The sequence below is a fragment of the Bufo gargarizans genome, chromosome 7, assembly GCF_014858855.1.
Source record: "Bufo gargarizans isolate SCDJY-AF-19 chromosome 7, ASM1485885v1, whole genome shotgun sequence".
NCBI classification, from domain to species: Eukaryota; Metazoa; Chordata; class Amphibia; order Anura; family Bufonidae; genus Bufo; species Bufo gargarizans.
In genome coordinates, this window is record NC_058086.1 from 40,203,068 (window position 1) to 40,222,978 (window position 19,911).

The 19,911-nt window shown below is 45.6% G+C and overlaps 2 protein-coding genes across 7 annotated transcripts in view; both read left to right on the plus strand.

Moving 5' to 3' along the window:
- CRYZ (crystallin zeta) overlaps positions 1-8,744 on the plus strand; it is a 35,785-nt gene extending 27,041 nt beyond the window's left edge. For all 5 annotated transcript variants that reach the window (XM_044300424.1, XM_044300422.1, XM_044300425.1 and 2 more), the window contains 8 exons: positions 2,470-2,586; positions 3,571-3,723; positions 4,602-4,765; positions 5,027-5,078; positions 5,770-5,919; positions 6,053-6,154; positions 6,337-6,432; positions 7,951-8,744. In XM_044300424.1, the coding sequence (XP_044156359.1) occupies positions 2,470-2,586; positions 3,571-3,723; positions 4,602-4,765; positions 5,027-5,078; positions 5,770-5,919; positions 6,053-6,154; positions 6,337-6,432; positions 7,951-8,112 (996 nt within the window). In that variant the 3' untranslated portion in view covers positions 8,113-8,744. The remainder of the gene's footprint in view (positions 1-2,469; positions 2,587-3,570; positions 3,724-4,601; positions 4,766-5,026; positions 5,079-5,769; positions 5,920-6,052; positions 6,155-6,336; positions 6,433-7,950) is intronic.
- A 9,722-nt stretch (positions 8,745-18,466) lies between these two features.
- The window catches only part of ERICH3 (glutamate rich 3), a 56,196-nt gene continuing 54,751 nt past the window's right edge, over positions 18,467-19,911 (plus strand). For both annotated transcript variants that reach the window (XM_044302297.1, XM_044302298.1), the window contains exon 1: positions 18,467-18,602. In XM_044302297.1, the coding sequence (XP_044158232.1) occupies positions 18,583-18,602 (20 nt within the window). In that variant the 5' untranslated portion in view covers positions 18,467-18,582. The remainder of the gene's footprint in view (positions 18,603-19,911) is intronic.

Below are 19,911 nucleotides of genomic sequence, written 5' to 3' on the forward strand. Positions count from 1 at the left end.
CTAATTATTCCACCATTTGCTGTTGCTCGCTCTTCGTGTTGAGCGAACTTGTGTTTTAAAGGGCTTCTGTCACCCCACTAAAGTGATTTTTTTTTTTGGGCTAGTGAAATTAGTTATATTGCGATATATCACAATATAATTGTGTTGCTTACTTTGATCCAGCAGTTTCTGCAAAAAACGAAGTTTTATCATATGTAAATTCGGTCTCTACCAGCAAGTAGGGCGGCTACTTGCTGCTAGCTGCTGCAGAAATCCGCCCCCTCGTCGTGTTGATTGACAGGGCCAGCCGGGATCTCCTCCTCCGGCCAGCCCTGTCGGCATTTCAAAAATGGCGCGCCTCTGTTGATTCAGCGCAGGCGCTCTGAGATGAGGAGGCTCGTCTCCTCAGCACTCCCTCAGTGCGCCTGCGCCGATGACATCACCGAAATAGAAGACGTCATCGGCGCAGGCGCACTGAGGGAGTGCTGAGGAGACGAGCCTCCTCATCTCGGAGCGCCTGCGCCGAATCAACACAGGCGCGCGATTTTTGAAATGCCGACAGGGCTGGCCGGTGGAGGAGATCCCGGCTGGCCCTGTCAATCAACACGACGAGGGGGCGGATTTCTGCAGCAGCTACCAGCAAGTAGCCGCCCTACTTGCTGGTAGAGACCGAATTTACATATTATAAAACTTCGTTTTTTGCAGAAACTGCTGGATCAAAGTAAGTAACACAATTATATTGTGATATATCGCAATATAACTAATTTCACTAGCCCAAAAAAAAAAATCACTTTAGTGGGGTGACAGAAGCCCTTTAAGTTCGGCGTCTAAAGTTCGGGTTTGGGTTATTGAAGAATCGCGTTATAGATTCCGCCACCACGGACAATAACAGAATTTAGAATCCATAACGCGATTCTTCGATAACCAGAACTGTACAAGTCGCTCTGTATATGTCCTCAGATGTAGCAGAGCTGAGTTCGTCATGTCGTACGCGTCAGATCTGACCTTGCGCTGTTCGTTGCCGCTCTTTGTATAAGTTAAAGAAGTGTCTACCGTCCCTCCACAGATTTGTAGAAATCATGGCGGCATTCCTCCACCACTAGAGGGAGCAATCCCAATGTAGGTGTATACAGATCAGACCCCCAAGAGGTGGGAGCGGCACCTTCCCCCATCCTTGTGATCAGTGGTGGAACCACGCTGGTCCAAAGTTTACAACTAGGCACAACCCCTTTAAGTGCTGCTCCATCCACCAGCATCGGAGGAATGCGGCTGGTCCCGGTCGATTAACCCCTTAGATGGTGCTGTAAATAGCAACCGCTGCACAGTGCTTTACTGTCGCCCCAAGAGCGCAGTTTGAGTCCGAGGCAGGGCCTAATAGGATGTATGATATCATACACATCACTACAGAACTAGTCCAAAGTGTAATCAATCAAAAACGATCACACATCCCATTCACCTTGTGGGGCAGATAAATATTAATTTTATTTATTTTTCTGCAAAAAAAAAACAAAAAAATAATAATTATACATAATTGGTATGTCTGTATCCATAACAACCTGGTGCTGATGGCTGTTAGTGATCTTCTGATCCAGTCCTGCTCACATCTGGACGTTTGTTACAGTGTAGGAATGGACATTTCCAGTAGTCAATCTGCGCCGCTGCTGTGTATGTGGCTTTCACAGGATTAGCAGGACTGATACATTGTAACAAACCGCAGCTGTGAACAGGACCAGCTCTCCATTTACTGACAGGGAGCAGAGGTCCTGAAACTGAGAGGGACTAAAACACAAGGGGGGGGGGGGGGGAATTAATCATTGTAGGTGTATTTGAGGTCAGTTCTTAGACTGGAGCTGCTGTGCGCACTTGCGCCAAATATATGAAACAAACGCACGGTAATAATTTGGCGCAAGTGCGATGTGGTTTACCCTTGTATCAATAAATGTATGCCCGGTGGATGACTGGCAAGGAGTCGCAACTTTTTACAAAGTCATAAATAAGACATTAAAGTGATCTACACAGTAAACTTGGCCTAAATCACGCACCTTTTGCGCAACCAAAAACGTGCACCAAAAGATGCAACAAAAAACAAACGGCGTAACCCATTTGATAAATGTCCCCCAAAGTATATTAGAACTTGTCACATGACAGAATATTGGGGATCAGGTGATACATTGTAACGGTTCTTCATCCTGTGATATATTGTGCCGTCCGCAGGCCTTCGTGGATTGTGAAGGGGGGAGCGGTTTTTAGGGTCCGTTAACACGATCGCAACAGTTTTGCAGTCTGCAAACTGCGGATCCGCAAAACACGGAAAAACACTGGCATTGAAAATGAATGGGTTCACACCCGTTCCGCAAAATTCCCGACCCACTATGCGGACGTGTGAATGGACCCTTAGGCTGATCTTGGGGTCACATGACCCGCCTCTTCTATATTATCAGTACATGAGTATATATTATAGCGGTATTTATGTGTTTGTGTTTCTCATAGACAAGTATGGCTTCTGTGGGGAGGTTTATGCGAAGTATTCGGGTCTCGGAGTTTGGCGCGCCAGAGGTTCTGAAGCTGCTGTCTGATGTCCCAGTGCCTTCACCAGGAGAGAACCAGGTACTGGTGCCTTGCCTAAAGTGAAGCTGCAGTTTAGAGCATAGTGGATAATTGCTTAAAGGGGGGGGTTTCCAGCCTCTCGATATTGATGACCGACACCCTGCCTCCCCACAATCAGCTGTTCCTTGCAGGGTCCCGAGCCTGGCAGCAGGAAGCACCCGTCCTGGGTTACTGCAGCTCAACTCTCATTGAAGTGAATGGAAACTGCAGTAACCTGGCGGGGTAGGGGTGTCGGACCTTCACAGTCTGGACTTTAATGATCTATCATCATTAGGGTTAAGCAAATCGACTTCAGGTGAAACATCCAAACTTGATTTGCATAAAACTTTGTTCCAATACTGTAATGAGCAGGAGCTCCGTACAGTATTAGAATGTATTGGCTCCGATGAGCCGAAGTTATTGCTTCACGAAGTCTTGCGATACTTCGCGTAATAACTTCATAAATTAATTTGTACTGTAAAAAACTTTTTCTGAACTGGTACCTTGGAACCGAACCCGAATTCGGGAAATGTTTTTTTTTACAGAAGTTTATGGATAAAGGTACAGATGGGAGTTACTGGTTTGGGGAGTGTGCCTGCACAATCTGACACTGGCAGACTGTGCAGGGACACCCACCCCAACTGGCAACACCCATCTGGACCTTTATCCATAAATTTCTATCAAGAATAGTAGAGGAATGGCACAACATAGACTCATAAGAAAACATGCTTCGGAATTATTACATGGGGAAAGCAAGTAGTTACTACAACAGACCTGTCAGGAGAGGTGAAGGGTGCTCTTTTTAAAGGGTATCTGTCAGCAGTTTTGTCCCTATGACACTGGTTCCATGTGCTCTTGGCAGCTGAAGACATCTGTGTTGGTCCCATGTTCATATGTGTCCATGTTTATTCCCAGTATACCGCCCCTCGCCAGCAGGCACCGACTACACCCTTGTACCCGAGATCAGTACCGGTAATTTGTTTTATTTTTATTTTTTATGTAAAGGTTTTAATTCAAGTGCGCGCGGCTGGAGTTAACCCCGTGGACACTTACATCAGAGCCGGCGTCTATGCCCGGAAACCCAACTTGCCTTACACACCCGGTTCTGACGTATCAGGAATCGTAGAGGAAGTTGGCAAAAACGTGACCACGTTTAAGGTAAGCAGTGTATTTTCTTAAAGGGGTTCTCCGAGTTGCACAATCGCTCGTTGTACTTTTGAGGAAATCCAGCAGGGTTCAGTTTTCCTGCAGCGCCACCGCAGGAGGAAAGAAGCATTACACCGTGTCCATTCATATCAGTGGGTTGTCTGTGTAAGACAGGACGGGTCCTCCAGAGCGAGAGACACTCTTTTTATAGCCCCTCTGCCTAATAATTGAGGGTCCTGAACAGAGGACCCCCCTCTATTAACTCAGAATTCCCCTGATAAGATGTATGTAAATGGGTTTTCTAAACTGGTCACCTTTTTTAAATATTGTTTTCCCCCTTGTACATGCTGATTTGGCCACTTGGTGGCGCTGTTGTTTATCACTTATACTCAGTATTCAGTCCTTATGCTCTATTATGGCGGTAGATGATGGGCAGTTCCATAGCAGAAGTTATCGTACATACCGTATGCCGCCATTTTTGGCCACTAATGGCTACCGAAGCATGGCAAGTGTCAGCTGAGTGATACGAGCGACCTGTTCCGATAACACTAACGATGGCCTTTATGTTGGCCCAATTTTTTTTTTTATGGGAATTTAGATTCTGTAATTTGTTTCATGTGTAAAATGGGTTTTCTCATCCTCAGTATAGGCCAGAAATGTTTGATCAGTGTCGGTTTCGGAGCCTCCCGCGAGCCTTGCACCCCCTTCATTGTTTACGCAGGCTCAGTGCCATGCGTCCGGTGCTGTCGGTGCCTGGTACTGCAGCTCAGGCCCATTGTACAGTACTTTCGTTTTTTCCCAGAATCCTCCTGGCGTTACATAATCTGACAGATCAGCGACGATCATATTTTAATATATAGTTTATTATTTTTGGTCTTTCTTTTGTACAGAAAGGAGATCGCGTGTTCACCACCAATACAATCACGGGGGGATATGCGGAGTACGCCGTCGCCTCTGAAGATACGGTCTACCAACTGCCCGAGCAGCTGAGCTTTCAGCAAGGAGCCGCCATATCCGTTCCATACTTCACGGCCTACAGGGCTCTGTTTCCGAAGTAAACTCTAGTCGCAGAATATTACGTCATCCATTCAATTACCTTTATGTGACAAGCACAAGTGATTGATATTGATACGTAGATACACACATATATACATATATATGTTTCGATATCATCACTTGTGCTTATTATATAATGGTTATTGATTGGAGGATGTAACGCTCTGCACCATTCTGATATATACGTTATCATATTCTACAATCTGTCTGCAGAGCATTACACCTTTTTAAATGTAATTATTATTTTTTTGTTATATAGAGCGCAGGGCAAACCCGGAGAGGTGGTCCTCGTACATGGTGCCAGTGGGGGAGTAAGTAATGCGATCTCACTAAAGTGAATATAAGCCACTGAGTCGTCTTTTTCAATAAAACTACGTAGAATTGATATTTTGAGTTGTGTTATTGTGTTAGCACAGTTTTCTTAATTCTTTAAGGTAGTGGAGGTGTTTATACCTTTCCTGGTAATCTAGCTTAGTGGAGGGGCTTACTAGCTTCAGTGGTGGTCTAGGGTAGTGGAGGTGTTTATACCAGCTTCCCTGGTGGTCTAGGGTTGTGTGTTAGCCCAGTTTCCTTAATGGTATAAGGTAGTCTATACCATTAAGGGTCTATTGTAATAGAGGGGTTTATACCACCCTCCCTGGTTGTGTAAGGTAGTGTTAGCACCTGCTCCCCTAGCAGGCGGTTGAATTTGCCAGGAAAGCCACGGCCAGCTAGGCATTTTCCTTGCAGCGACCTCTAGAGGAGAAATGTTATACTACATGGTGCCATCCATGCAATAAAAGATTGTAATACAACATTACAGGAGCTGCTCTCATAGAGAGACTGTCTGTATTGGCTCATAGTTGGGGGGGGGGGGGGGGGGAATATAGGAAGGATGTCTTCATAAGACACCCCATGTAATGCATCCCTGGTGTAGGGCAGTAGAGGGGTGGACGGAGATGTGGACGATGAGACAAATGCGCTTTTTTCCTTTCCTGCTAAAATATGCTCGGCACCTTGCAGGTGGGGATAGCAGCTTGTCAGATTGCCAAGGCCTGTGGATTCAAGGTATTTGGGACTGCTGGCAGCCCCGAAGGATTAAATCTGGTTTTACAAAATGGAGCCCACAAGGCGTTCAACCACAAGGAGAAGGATTATATCGAGAAGATCCAAGTAAGTGTCCATAATGTATTCACACCCAAAGTCTTATCAGACATCACCCCGTAGACCTGTCGTCTGGCGGAAGCATCAGATGGATGCTGTGATTTATTATGGAGGGATGAATGTTGTGCTTTCTAATATTCAGGAGGCTGCAGGAGGAGAAGGGGTTAATATCATCCTGGAGATGTTGTCCAATGTTAACCTGAGCAATGACCTGAAACTCCTATCAAATGGCGGCCGAGTGATTGTAAGTGCCCTCACCGCTTATCCAGTCCTATGTCCTACCCCCACCCATCATATCTGCTCCCTCCTCTAGTTACTCACCTCCCCAATCCACAGATCCAATTCCAAGAGAGAAGATTTTTTGGGGTCACAGAATGCAACATTTAGTTTTTTTTTATAGTAACAGGCGGTGTTCCTTTATTCCAGGTTATTGGCTGCCGAGGTTCTATTGAAATTAACCCCCGAGACACAATGGCCAAGGAGTCCAGTATCATCGGGTGTTCACTCTTCAGCTCCACTAAGGTAATAACAAAGCAAATCCAAGTTCAGGTTCAGTGTGGTTATTTCTCCCTGTAAAAAGTGTAAATGATGGTGATATAGATAGTACTTTATCCTGTCTCTCCTTGAGAATTGTGTAGATAGATAGTACTACCTCCTGGTGTCTCCCTGTAAGTAATAAACGATCAGATAGTACTGCCTTCCTGCAAATTATAGAGGTACAATATTCCTGCCTGAGTAAATACTATAGGTACAGATAGTACTGCCTCCCTGTCTCTCCCCGTAAATGATGTAAGTAGAGATAGTAATGCCTTCCTGTAAATAATGGAGATACAGATAGTACTGCCTCCTTGTCGTTTCCTGTAAATTATGCAAGTACAGATAGTACTGTCTCTCTGTATATATAATGGAGGTGCAAATAGTACTGCCTCCCTGTAAATAATATAGGCACAGATAATACTGCGTCCCTGTCTCTCCCTATTAATGATGGATGTACAGATAGTACTGCGTCCCTGTCTCTGCCTGTAAATGATGTAGGTACAGATAGTTAGTGTACATACAGATAGGACTGCCTCCCTCTTTTTCCTGGTATATGATGTAGGTACAGATAGTACTGCCTCCTTGTCGCTTCCTGTAAATGATGTATGTACAGATAGTACTGTCTCTCTGTATATATAATGGAGGTACAGATAGTACTCCGTCCCTGTCTCTCCCTATTAATGATGTAGGTACAAATAGTACTGCGTCCCGTCTCCTTCTGTAAATGATGGAGGTACAGATATCTGTAAATGATGTAGGTACAGATAGTACTGCGTCCCGTCTCCTTCTGTAAATGATGGAGGTACATATAGTACTGCCTCCCTGTATATATGATGTAGGTACAGATAGTACTGCCTCCCTGTCTCCTTCTGTAAATGATGGAGGTACAGATATCTGTAAATGATTGAGGTACAGATAGTACTCTCTCTGTATTTATGATGTAGTTACAGATAGTACTGTGTCCCGTCTCCTTCTGTAAATGATGGAGGTACAGATAGTACTGCCTCTCTGTATATATGATGTAGGTACAGATAGTACTGCGTCCCGTCTCCTTCTGTAAATGATATAGGTACAGATAGTACTGTCTCTTCCTGTAAATTATGGAGGTACAGATAGTATTGCCTCCCTGTCTCTTCCTGTAAATGATGGAGGTACAGATAGTACTGCCTCCCTGTCTCCTTCTGTAAATGATGGAGGTACAGATAGTACTACCTCCCTGTCTCCTTCTGTAAATGATGGAGGTACAGATAGTACTGCCTCCCTGTCTCTACCTGTAAATGATGGAGGCATAGACAGTACTGCCTCCCTGTCTCTACCTCTAAATGATATAGGTACAGATAGTACTGCCTCCCTGTCTCTACCTGTAAATTATGGAGGTACAGATAGTACTGCCTCCCTGTCTCTCCCTGTAAATGATGTAGGTACAGATAGTACTGCCTCCCTGTCTCCTTCTGTAAATGATTTGAGTTTTTTACTTATAAATAAAGAGCTTTTTGATTTTAGGATGATTGGAAGGAGGCCTCAGCTGCCCTCTTTAAGGGGATGGAGAGCGGATGGCTAAAACCATTGATTGGGCCTGAGTATCCATTGGAGAAAGCCCCTCAGGCCCATCAAGACATCATCCAGAACAGCGGCGCCACCGGCAAGATGATCTTTGTCCTGTGAGCTGTCAATCTGATTGACTGCGACGATAAATCCCAGATGTGACAACCAACATGGAGGATCACCCAGTTCTTCCTCTGTTCTTTAATGGTGCTTGATCAAAATCTTTAAAAACAAAAATAAGGCCCTGATTTATCATCAGGGTACTACGTGTCCATTACTGCTAATTTAGGGTATGATGACATCTGCGGCATGCCTGATCCGGCACAAATGTCGGCTGAACAAAGAAGTTGCATGCAATGTATTTTGTCCAGCTGAAGTCTTGGATTTGTGCCAGAAAGTGGCCACCGGACCCCATTATAGTCAATGGAGATCCAGTGTTAACTGTACAATCTGACAATTCTGTATCCAGTGAAATCCGGCAGGGTACTGTCTGCCAGATCCACTGCCGCATATGCGACCCTACCCTGAGCAGCAGATTCATCAATAAGCCTCACCTTGCTTGGTAAATTAGGTGCACGAAGACAATCCAGATCCACCTTCTGCCTGAATTAGCTGCCACCACTGCTGACGTGAACCTTCCTGATCCACCGACGATCAGCCTATTTATCATGGAGGCCAGAAAGCCTGGAGAAGGAGCCGAATCAACTGAGGATTTTTTTGTGAAAATAATAAAAAACAAACAAAAAAAAAAACTGTTGACAATGCATCCTTCCACTTCTGCCACTCGAGCTCCAGAAGCTGTGGGCCTATTGGGTGTAGTGACATCGGTGATAATGAGAGCAGATCAGGGCGACAGGGGTAGAAACCGGATAAAAATATATATATATATTGAAGGCTTTTATTTTTTTAAAGTAGTAAAATATAATAGAAATGTTGTATCGCTGTCATCGTCCTAAAGTGCGGAATAAGGCTGCCGTGTCAGTTTTAGGGCACGGTGAACGCCGTAAACCAAAAACCCAAAATACCAGGATTTGTATTTTATTTTTTCACCCCAATCTCAGTAAATTAAATGGTGCCATTAAAAAAATATAATTTTGCCTAGTCCATAAGGGGTTAATCCAGAGGTCTACAGGTGTAGCCAGTCTTAGAAGAACATTAGCGCGATTTTTCATGTTCTGCACGCATTGTAGTTTCCTTGCATAGAACATAACTTATGAAATTCGTTCACACATCGGTGAAGTGCGTTATGGATTCCATTACCACGGACCATAACGCAATTCTGTGACGGAATGCCTTTAGAGGCATTCCGTTATTCATTCCGTCATAATAGAAGGCTGTGGGCTGCAAAACTGATCCGTCCCGTTTCCGTAATGCAGACCGCCGGCACCCCCGCCATCAGCTGTATGAAGAGAACGCAGGACTCGTACCAGGCTGTGTTCTCTGTTTACCTGCTCGCTGTCGACATTGCAGCAGCGAGCAGTTTGATTGCAGCTCCTCCGTCCTATTCACTTGAATTGAATGAAGTGTAAATACAACTGCTCCTTCCCATTCAAGTGAATGCACAGAGGAGCTTCAATTAAACTGCTCGCTGCTGCAATGTTGATAGCAAGCAGGTAAACAGAGAAGAGAACACAGCCTCGTATGAGTCCCGTGTTCCCTTCACACAGATGATGGTGGGGGTGTGAGTAGTCGGCCCCACTAATCTGAAACGACATATGGTGAGGATAAGTCATCAATATAGGAAAAGTGTAGAACGCCTTTAATTATATGTGCAATTCCAGGTTTGGCCAATAGATGGCAGCAAAGTACAGAAAATTAAATTCTGCCCGGGTCAGACTGCTGTACTGTATCTCATCCATTAGGCTGAGGATAAAAAAAAAAAAAGTAGTCATTAAAAAGAAAAAAAAAAAAAAAGAATGGCATAAAGTCTAGCCGGTGCAATGCCTTATCATGCGTTTTTCACGCGCGTGATAAAAAACGGAAGGTTTACAAACAACATCTCTTAGAAACCATCAGTGAAAAAACGCATCGCACCCGCACTTGCTTGTGGATGCATTGTGTTTTCACTGGAGCCCCATTCACTTCTATGGGGCCAGGGCTGCGTGAAAAATGCAGAATATAGAACATGCTGCGTTTTTCACGCAATACAAAACTGATGCGTGAAAAAAAAACTCATGTACACAGACCCATTTAAATGAATGGGTCAGGATTCAGTGCGGGTACTATGCGTTTACGTCACACATTGCACACACGCGGAAAACTCGAGTGGGGTGAGTTATGTATGCGATTGCGTTGTGTTCTTCAGTTTTTTCCGTCCGAGTGCAATGCATTTTGCACGCGCGTGAGAAAAAACTGAATGTGGTACCCAAACCCGGACTTCTTCACTGAAGTTCGGGTTTGGGTTAGGTATTCTGTAGACTTTAATATTTTCCCTTATAACATGGTTATTAGGGAAAATAATAGCATTGTTCATACAGAATGCAGAGTAAAATGTAGATTGAGGTGTTAAAAAAATAAAATAAATGTACTTACCTGTTCCAATTGATCGCGCAGCCAGCATCCTCTTCTTTCTTCTTCTTTCAGGACCTGCAAAAGGACCTTTGATGACGTAATCGCGCTCATCACATGGTGACGTCAGCGCAGGTCCTGCTGAATGAAGATATAAATCAGATTACGTCACCAAAGGTCCTTTTGCAGGTCCTGAAAGAAGATGATGCTGGCTGCGCGATCAATTGGATAAGATAAGTAGATATATATATATATATATATATATATTTCTTTTTTTTTTTTTTTTAACTCCTCAATCTACATTGTACTATGTATTCTGTATGAAGAATACTATTATTTTCCCTAATAACCATGTTATAAGGGAAAATAATACAGGGAATACACTTTAATGGGGTCCAGGGTTGCTTTCATCCCTATCATCTCCTAGCAACCATGCGTGAAAATCGCACCGCATCCGCACTTGCGGATGCTTGCGATTTTCACGCATACCCATTCATTTCTATGGGGCCTGCGTTGCATGAAAAACGCAGAATATAGAACATGCTGGGATTTTAACGGAACGCACAAATGATGCGTGAAAATCACTAAATATTAATTATTAAAATATTAATCATTCAGCAATGCACTGGTTCTAATCTTTAAAATAAAACTACACAGAATTATCTCCAGTACATCAGTCGGGAGCAGTGGCGTAGCGTGGGGGGGGGGGGGGGCTGCCAGCAGGGCCTCACCGCCAATTAGTCAAAGTGAGGCGATCGCCCCAGGCAGCGCGGCCCTGCTGACAAGTCAGGGCGGTGGCAGGGCACAGGGAGATGAGCGCTTCCATTGTAGAAGCGCTCATGTCCATTAGTCATCTGTATTGCTGTCCTCAGGACAGCGATACAGATGGATGCTGCGGGGCAGGGTAGAGGCGTCTCCCTTCCCCGTTCCTCTGATAGGCTGCAGGCTTAGTGCCTGCAGCCTATCAGAGGCCAGTGCAGGCGGCGCAATGACGTCATCGCGCCGCCTGAGCCATACAGCGCGGGACACAGGCCGCATAGACGCCAGCCTGATGGAGGTAAGTATAAGTGTTTATATTTTTATATGGTACAATACTTTTTACTGGCATGTGATTGGGAAGGGGGGGGGACTTCTTACTGGCACATGATTGGGGGGCACTTCTTACTGGCACATGATTGGGGGGCATCTATGGGGACACTTCTTACTAGCACATTATTGGGGCACATCTTACTGGCACATTATTGGGGGGCATCTATGGGGGCACTTCTTACTGGCACATTATTGGGAACACTATGGGGGCTTCTACTGAGGCCACAAAGAAGGGGTATTTTATATGGGGGGCTCTGTATAGGGTCATTTTTATTCTGGGACACATTATGGTGGGTACTATGGCGAAGGGGGGAGAGGAGTACTATGGGGTCATCTACGGGGGCACTATATATGGGGCATTTTATACTGGTACATTATGGGGGGCACTAGGAGGAAGGGGGGGGGGAGAGGAGCACTATGGGGGCATTTACTGTGGGCACTACATAGGGGTATTTTATACTGGCACATTATGGGGGCACTATGGGGACATTAAAAAGGGGCATTTTTTGTACTGTCACATTATAAGAAGAATTATTACTACTGGGGGGCATTAAATTGGGCTTTATTACTACTAGGGTTCTATGGGGAACATAATTACTAGTATGGGCACTATGGGAGCATTATTACTTCTGGGGCACAGTGGGGACATGGGGGCACTGTAGGAGCACTATTACTACCATGTGTGCTTTAGCAGAGAATTATTCTTATCAGTGGCACTTTTGGGAGCACTATTACTGTGGGGGCACCTTGGCACAGTATCAGCTTACCACAATTATTTTTGGGGGACGTTATGTTTACACTATTAGTGTCAGGGCACTATTTGCTGGGCGCAGTTATTTTAGGGCACTGTGTGCCAATAATTATTGAAGGGCACTATCTGCATGGTACTACCATTATCAGGGGGTTCATCTGGGGAGCACGGCAGCACAGTATTAGGGGTGGTAGGATGATGGAAAAGTAGTAAACTAAGAATTTTTTTTTTGTCAAACATGCAGAGACGAGAAATGGCTGAAAAATGGTGGTCTGGTCTGAAGGAGAAGATGAGGAAAGAACATCTACATCAAAGAGACGTCACTGGATGTAAGAGGTATGGGGCGCTGTATTACCCTGTATGTTCTGTAGTGATAGGAGGGTATAGGATATAGAATTTCGCCCACACTGCCGCATCCTGGCCCCAGACTTAAGGTCACACTGTGCGTTTTCTGAATTCTGGGGGCTCACACCCATCTACTACATTATCTGTACTCAGAGAGTTATCACTGTGTTATCTGAGGTGTTACATAGGACTGCAGGCGATATCTTCTGCATTATCTGTAAAAAGGGGCGTGGCCACAGGTTGGAGGAGAGGGGGGCGCAATACTTGGCATGCCCCGGGTGCTGCCAACCCAAGCTAGGCCACTGGTCGGGAGTGAAAGCAGCTGAAACCTGCTATCACTCCCCGCGTCTTCATGTCAGACAGCAGATCAGGGGGGTTACTGAATGAAATCAGACACACAGGGGCAGCATCACTGCCAAAAATACTGCACTTTGAAGGTGACCCGTATCAAAATATGCCTTGAGAAATTGGGGGTCATTTACAGAGATCGGATTTTTATTCCGTTCTTTGATTCCCTCGGCGCTTCTGGAGGATTCACATAATTTATGACGAGGCCTACCTCCAGCAGTAAAAACTACTTAGGCCCCAGGGTTAAGATTTATGAAACTGGTGTAAAGTAGAACTGGCTTAGTTGCCCCTAGCAACCAATCAGATTCAACCTTTCATTTTTCAAAGGAGCTGTGAGAAATGAAAGGCGGAATCTGATTGGTTGCTAGGGGCAACTAAGCCAGTTTTCCTTTACACCAGTTTGATAAATCTTATCCTCCGCCCATCCCCAACTGGCGTAGTTTTTACTCCTCTTTGATGCCTGTTTTCAGGTCTAAATTATAGTAAATTTGCCAGAGCCGAAGCCCCGGCCTGTCCCCCCACCACTCCCAAGTGGTGAGGACAGAGTAAAAATATCTGTACGACAAAATGTTGTCACACAGGCGTTTAAAAAGTCGCAAAACTGGGTCTTGTGACTATTTTTACACCCAAAACTGGCATCAAAATGTTCATAAATGACCCCCTTTGCAGCAATCCAGCCAGGAGAACACTTTCTGCTGCTGATGTTTTCAGCTCAAAAAGGATTTTGCTGACTGGATGAAATTGTAACATACCCTCAGCTGTGAAAGCATCAGGTCTGCACAGATTTTTGCCTCTGATTCTGAACAAGGGTGGGGGAGATGTATCAAACTGGTGTAAAGTAGAACTGTTGCCCATAGCAACCAGATTCCACCTTTCATTTTCTAATTGGTTGCTATGGGCAACTAAGCCAGTGCTGCGCCCACCTTTATTGAAAGGACCAGGTGTGATGACATTTACACTGCCTGGACCTTTCAATCAAAGTGCAGAGAGAGCAGAGCCTCTAGATGCAATGGTAACGCCCCTGTTGCTCCTAGAGGCTCATTTGCATTTATTATAACACCATTTTTCTCAGCAGTGAGGACATATAGGAACATGGGGCCAACACAGATGCCTTCAGCTGCCAGGCGCACATGTAACAGGTCAGCTGGTGTCATAGGGACAAGTCTGCTGACAGATGCCCTTTAAGAATATATATATATATATATATATATACATACATACAGTCGTGGCCAAAAGTTTTGAGAATTACATAAATATTGGAAATTGGAAAAGTTGCTGCTTTTATAATAGCAATTTGCATATACTCCAGAATGTTATGAAGAGTGATCAGATGAATTGCATAGTCCTTCTTTGCCATGAAAATTAACTTAATCCCCAAAAAACCTTTCCACTGCATTTCATTGCTGTCATTAAAGGACCTGCTGAGATCATTTCAGTAATCGTCTTGTTAACTCAGGTGAGAATGTTGACGAGCACAAGGCTGGAGATCATTATGTCAGGCTGATTGGGTTAAAATGGCAAACTTGACCTGTTAAAAGGAGGGTGATGCTTGAAATCATTGTTCTTCCATTGTTAACCATGGTGACCTGCAAAGAAACGCGTGCAGCCATCATTGCGTTGCATAAAAATGGCTTCACAGTCAAGGATATTGTGGCTACTAAGATTGCACCTCAATCAACAATTTATAGGATCATCAAGAACCTCAAGGAAAGAGGTTCAATTCTTTTTAAGAAGGCTTCAGGGCGTCCAAGAAAGTCCAGCAAGCGCCACGATCGTCTCCTAAAGAGGATTCAGCTGCGGGATCGGAGTGCCACCAGTGCAGCGCTTGCTCAGGAATGGCAGCAGGCAGGTGTGAGCGCATCTGCACGCACAGTGAGGCGAAGACTTTTGGACGATGTCCTGGTGTCAAGAAGGGCAGCAAAGAAGCCACTTCTCTACAAAAAAAACATCAGGGACAGATTGATCTTCTGCAGAAAATATGGTGAATGGACTGCTGAGGACTGGGGCAAAGTCATATTCTCCGATGAAGCCTCTTTCCGATTGTTTGGGGCATCAGGAAAAAGGCTTGTCCGGAGAAGAAAAGGTGAGCGCTACCATCAGTCCTGTGTCAGGTCAACAGTAAAGCATCCTGAGACCATTCATGTGTGGGGTTGCTTCTCATCCAAGGCAGTGGGCTCACTCACAATTTTGCCCAAAAACACAGCCATGAATAAAGAATGGCACCAAAACACCCTCCAACAGCAACTTCTTCCAACAATCCAACAACAGTTTGGGGAAGAACAATGCATTTTCCAGCACGATGGAGCACCGTGCCATAAGGCAAAAGTGATAACTAAGTGGCTCGGGGACCAAAACGTTGACATTTTGGGTCCATGGCCTGGAAACTCCCCAGATCTTAATCCCATTGAGAACTTGTGGTCAATCTATAAGAGGCGGGTGGACAAACAAAAACCCACTAAGGCCTCATGCACACGACAGTTTTTTTTCACGGTCCGCAAAAACGGGGTCCGTGGGTCCGTGATCCGTGACCGTTTTTTCGTCCGTGGGTCTTCCTTGATTTTTGGAGGATCCACGGACATGAAAAAAAAGTCGTTTTGGCGTCCGCCTGGCCGTGCGGAGCCAAACGGATCCGTCCTGAATTACAATGCAAGTCAATGGGGACGGATCCGTTTGATGTTGACACAATATGGTGCCATTTCAAACGGATCCGTCCCCATTGACTTTCAATGTAAAGTCTGGAGTTCTTTTATACCATCGGATTGGAGTTTTCTCCAATCCGATGGTATATTTTAACTTGAAGCGTCCCCATCACCATGGGAACGCCTCTATGTTAGAATATACTGTCGGATATGAGCTACTTCGTGAACCTCAGATCCGACAGTATATTCTAACACAGAGGCGTTCCCATGGTGATGGGGACGCTTCAGGTTAGAATACACTACAAACTTTGTACAAGACTGCCCCCTGCTGCCTGGCAGCACCCGATCTCTTACTGGGGGATATGATAGCACAATTAACCCCTTTAGGTGCGGCACCTAAAGGGGTTAATTGTACTATCATATTCCCCTGTAGGAGATCAGGGCTGCCAGGCAGCAGGGGGCAGACCCCCCCCTCCCCAGTTTGAGTATCGTTGGTGGCACAGTGTGCCAACCACCATCGGCCCCCCTCCCTCCCTCTATTGTATTAAATCGTTGGTGGCACAGTGTGCCAACCACCATCGGCCCCCCTCCCTCCCTCTATTGTATTAAATCGTTGGTGGCACAGTGTGCCAACCACCATCGCCCCCCCCCCCCCTCCCTCTATAGCAGTAACATTGGTGGCAGTGTGCGGTCTCAACAGTAGAAGATTCATACTTACCGGCTTGCTGCTGCGATGTCTGTGTCCGGCCGGGAGCTCCTCCTACTGGTAAGTGAAAGGTCTGTGCGGCGCATTGCTAAAGAACTGTCACTTACCAGTAGGAGGAGCTCCCGGCCGTTCACAGACATCGCAGCAGCAAGCAGATAAGTATGAATCTTCTACTGTTGAGACCGCACACTGCCACCAATGTTACTGCTTTAGAGGGAGGGGGGGGGGGGTGGGGGGGGGGCGGGGGGGTGGGGCGATGGTGGTTGGCACACTGTGCCACCAACGATTTAATACAATAGAGGAAGGGAGGGGGGCCGATGGTGGTTGGCACACTGTGCCACCAACGATTTAATACAATAGAGGGAGGGAGGGGGGCCGATGGTGGTTGGCACACTGTGCCACCAACGATTTAATACAATAGAGGGAGGGAGGGGGGCCGATGGTGGTTGGCACACTGTGCCACCAACGATTTAATACAATAGAGGGAGGGAGGGGGGGGGGCGATGGTGGTTGGCACACTGTGCCACCAACGATTTAATACAATAAAGGAAGGGAGGGGGGCCGATGGTGGTTGGCACACTGTGCCACCAACGATTTAATACAATAGAGGGAGGGAGGGGGGCCGATGGTGGTTGGCACACTGTGCCACCAACGATTTAATACAATAGAGGGAGGGAGGGGGGCCGATGGTGGTTGGCACACTGTGCCACCAACGATTTAATACAATAGAGGGAGGGAGGGGGGGGGGCGATGGTGGTTGGCACACTGTGCCACCAACGATATTCAAACTGGGGAGGGGGGGGTCTGCCCCCTGCTGCCTGGCAGCCCTGATCTCTTACAGGGGAATATGATAGTACAATTAACCCCTTTAGGTGCCGCACCTGAAGGGGTTAATTGTGCTATCATATCCCCCTGTAAGAGATCGGGTGCTGCCAGGCAGCAGGGGGCAGTCTTGTACAAAGTTTGCAGTGTATTCTAACTAGAAGTGTCCCCATCACCATGGGAACGCTTCTGTGTTAGAATATACTGTCGGAAATGAGTTTTCACGAAGTGAAAACTTAGATCAGAAAAAGCTTTTATGCAGACGGATCTTCGGATCCGTCTGTATGAAAGCAACCTACGGCCACGGATCACGGACACGGATGCCAATCTTGTGTGCATCCGTGTTCTTTCACGGACCCATTGACTTGAATGGGTCCGTGAACCGTTGTCCGTCAAAAAAATAGGACAGGTCATATTTTTTTGACGGACAGGATACACGGATCACGGCCTCGGCTGCAAAACGGTGCATTTTCCGATTTTTCCACGGACCCATTGAAAGTCAATGGGTCCGCGAAAAAAAACGGAAAATGGCACAACGGCCACGGATGCACACAACGGTCGTGTGCATGAGGCCTAATTCTGACAAACTCCAAGAAGAGATTATGAAAGAATGGGTTGCTATCAGTCAGGAATTGGCCCAGAAGTTGATTGAGAGCATGCCCAGTCGGATTGCAGAGGTCCTGAAAAAGAAGGGCCAACACTGCAAATACTGACTCTTTGCATAAATGTCATGTAATTGTCGATAAAAGCCTTTGAAACGTATGAAGTGCGAGTAATTATATTTCACTACATCACAGAAACAACTGAGACAAAGATCTAACAGCAGTTTAGCAGAAAACTTTGTGAAAACTGATATTTGTGTTATTCTCAAAACTTTTGGCCACGACTGTGTATGTGTGTGTATATATATATATATATATATATATATATATATATATATATATATATGTAAATGCATCCAAAAACAGATTGCAAGCTCCTATGGCCAAGAGAGGGGCGTGCACGCAAGCCTTCCTGTGTGCAAAGTGCCATCTGCTGGTATCTGAGAGATCTAGTTGCAGGTTGTAAACAGACAATGGTTGTGTGACTCCAGCTCCTAGGGAACCGATGAATGACACAGGCAGCTCAGCCCAGCGCCGGGAACATGGCTGCTCATTGGACGCTGCCGCAGTGACTGGAGGGAGAGGCCGGTTTGCACTATGATTGGTCATGCAATCTCCTTCCCACCTTGTGCAAAAGCATCATTCTGTGTCTCACCCTAGCAACCTGGGTGCCATCCGTCCGGAGAGAGGGAAGCAAGCTGGGAGACATTCAGGGGGAATCCTGCACCTCTCCGTCACCCCTCTGCACCTGCATGCTCTGCGCCGCCGCCACCTGCAATCATGAGTCACCCAGATATAGGGTAAGAAAATGGGGGGGTCATCCTCCTGAAAACTCCTGCTCTCTCAGCTTGCCTGTGATTTAACCATTTCACTGCAGTCGACTATTCAAGGTCACCGGTCTGTAAACCTTTTGCACAAATATTAACGTTTGAAGAACTACAATACCCATCATGTCATATTGATTTGGAGAATGGCGCATTTGGGCAGCAGACTTCTGGGACTGTGGTTAAAGTGACAGCCCCAATTATTCACATAAAGTCTGCGTAGATAGTACTCTGTGGAAGTTCCTGCGCTGTCCCTTTAAATGATGGAAGTTGCAATTTTTGTTTAGTATTTTCTTTTGGGGGGGGGGGGGGTCTGTTCGTTTTTGTTGTACGTTAAGCCAGGGATGGGCAAACTCGGCCCTCCAGCTGTTTTAAAACTACATATCCCATCATTCCCAGTCTGCCTACAGCTATCAGCCTACAGCAGGGCATGATGGGATTTGTAGTTTTAAAACAGCTGGAGGGCCGAGTTTGCCTATCCCTGCGTTAAGCGGATATGTTTAGACATACAGTAAAAAAATAAACAGGTTCTAATGGTTAAAGAAAATGTTAATTAACCATTGCTAATGTTTGAGCCTGCTTTGCTGAGTATTAGGAAATTGCTTGAATACCAATTCCCTGAAGGGAGTTATCCCACAGTACTGACAGTATGTAAGTGAATGGGCTCCAGGCCTGATAAATTATCATATAGTTCAATGGTCTCCAACCCGTAGCTCTCATGCTGTTGCAAAACTACAACACCCAGGCGGTCAGGGACAGCTGGGAGTTGTAGTTTTGTAGCATCTGGAGTACCACAGGTTGAAGACCACTGATATGAACTGTCAACGATCAGCAGGGACGTCATTTGGTGGGATTATTTTTTTTCTAATAGAGAAACCATAGTAAGCGATTGCTAGTTAAGCGATTCCCCTATATAATCAATAGTTTGAAGCAGTCCTACACTTTGCTGGCCTGTTATTTCTCTATAACGCTGCCCTCCCAGAAGTCTCTGCAATGTTTTATCTGATGTCATTAGGATTTTTTTTAAATCTTCTTTTTTTAGGTTTATATTCTATGGTACTTGGAGATGATGTTTTACAGGAATAAATACTTTACAGATTTTTTGTTTTTGTTTATAGGATGTGGTTCACATGTGTTAAGCAGTGCGCTCTAGGTTTTCACATGATTCATTCGACATTTTAGTAAAATTTGTGACTTTCATGTACAAGTCGGCATAGCCTAACAGAAGGAGGTGCAGTTTAGGATGTGGAAGAGGAGGAAACTGTGCTCTCAGCAGGCGTCAAGT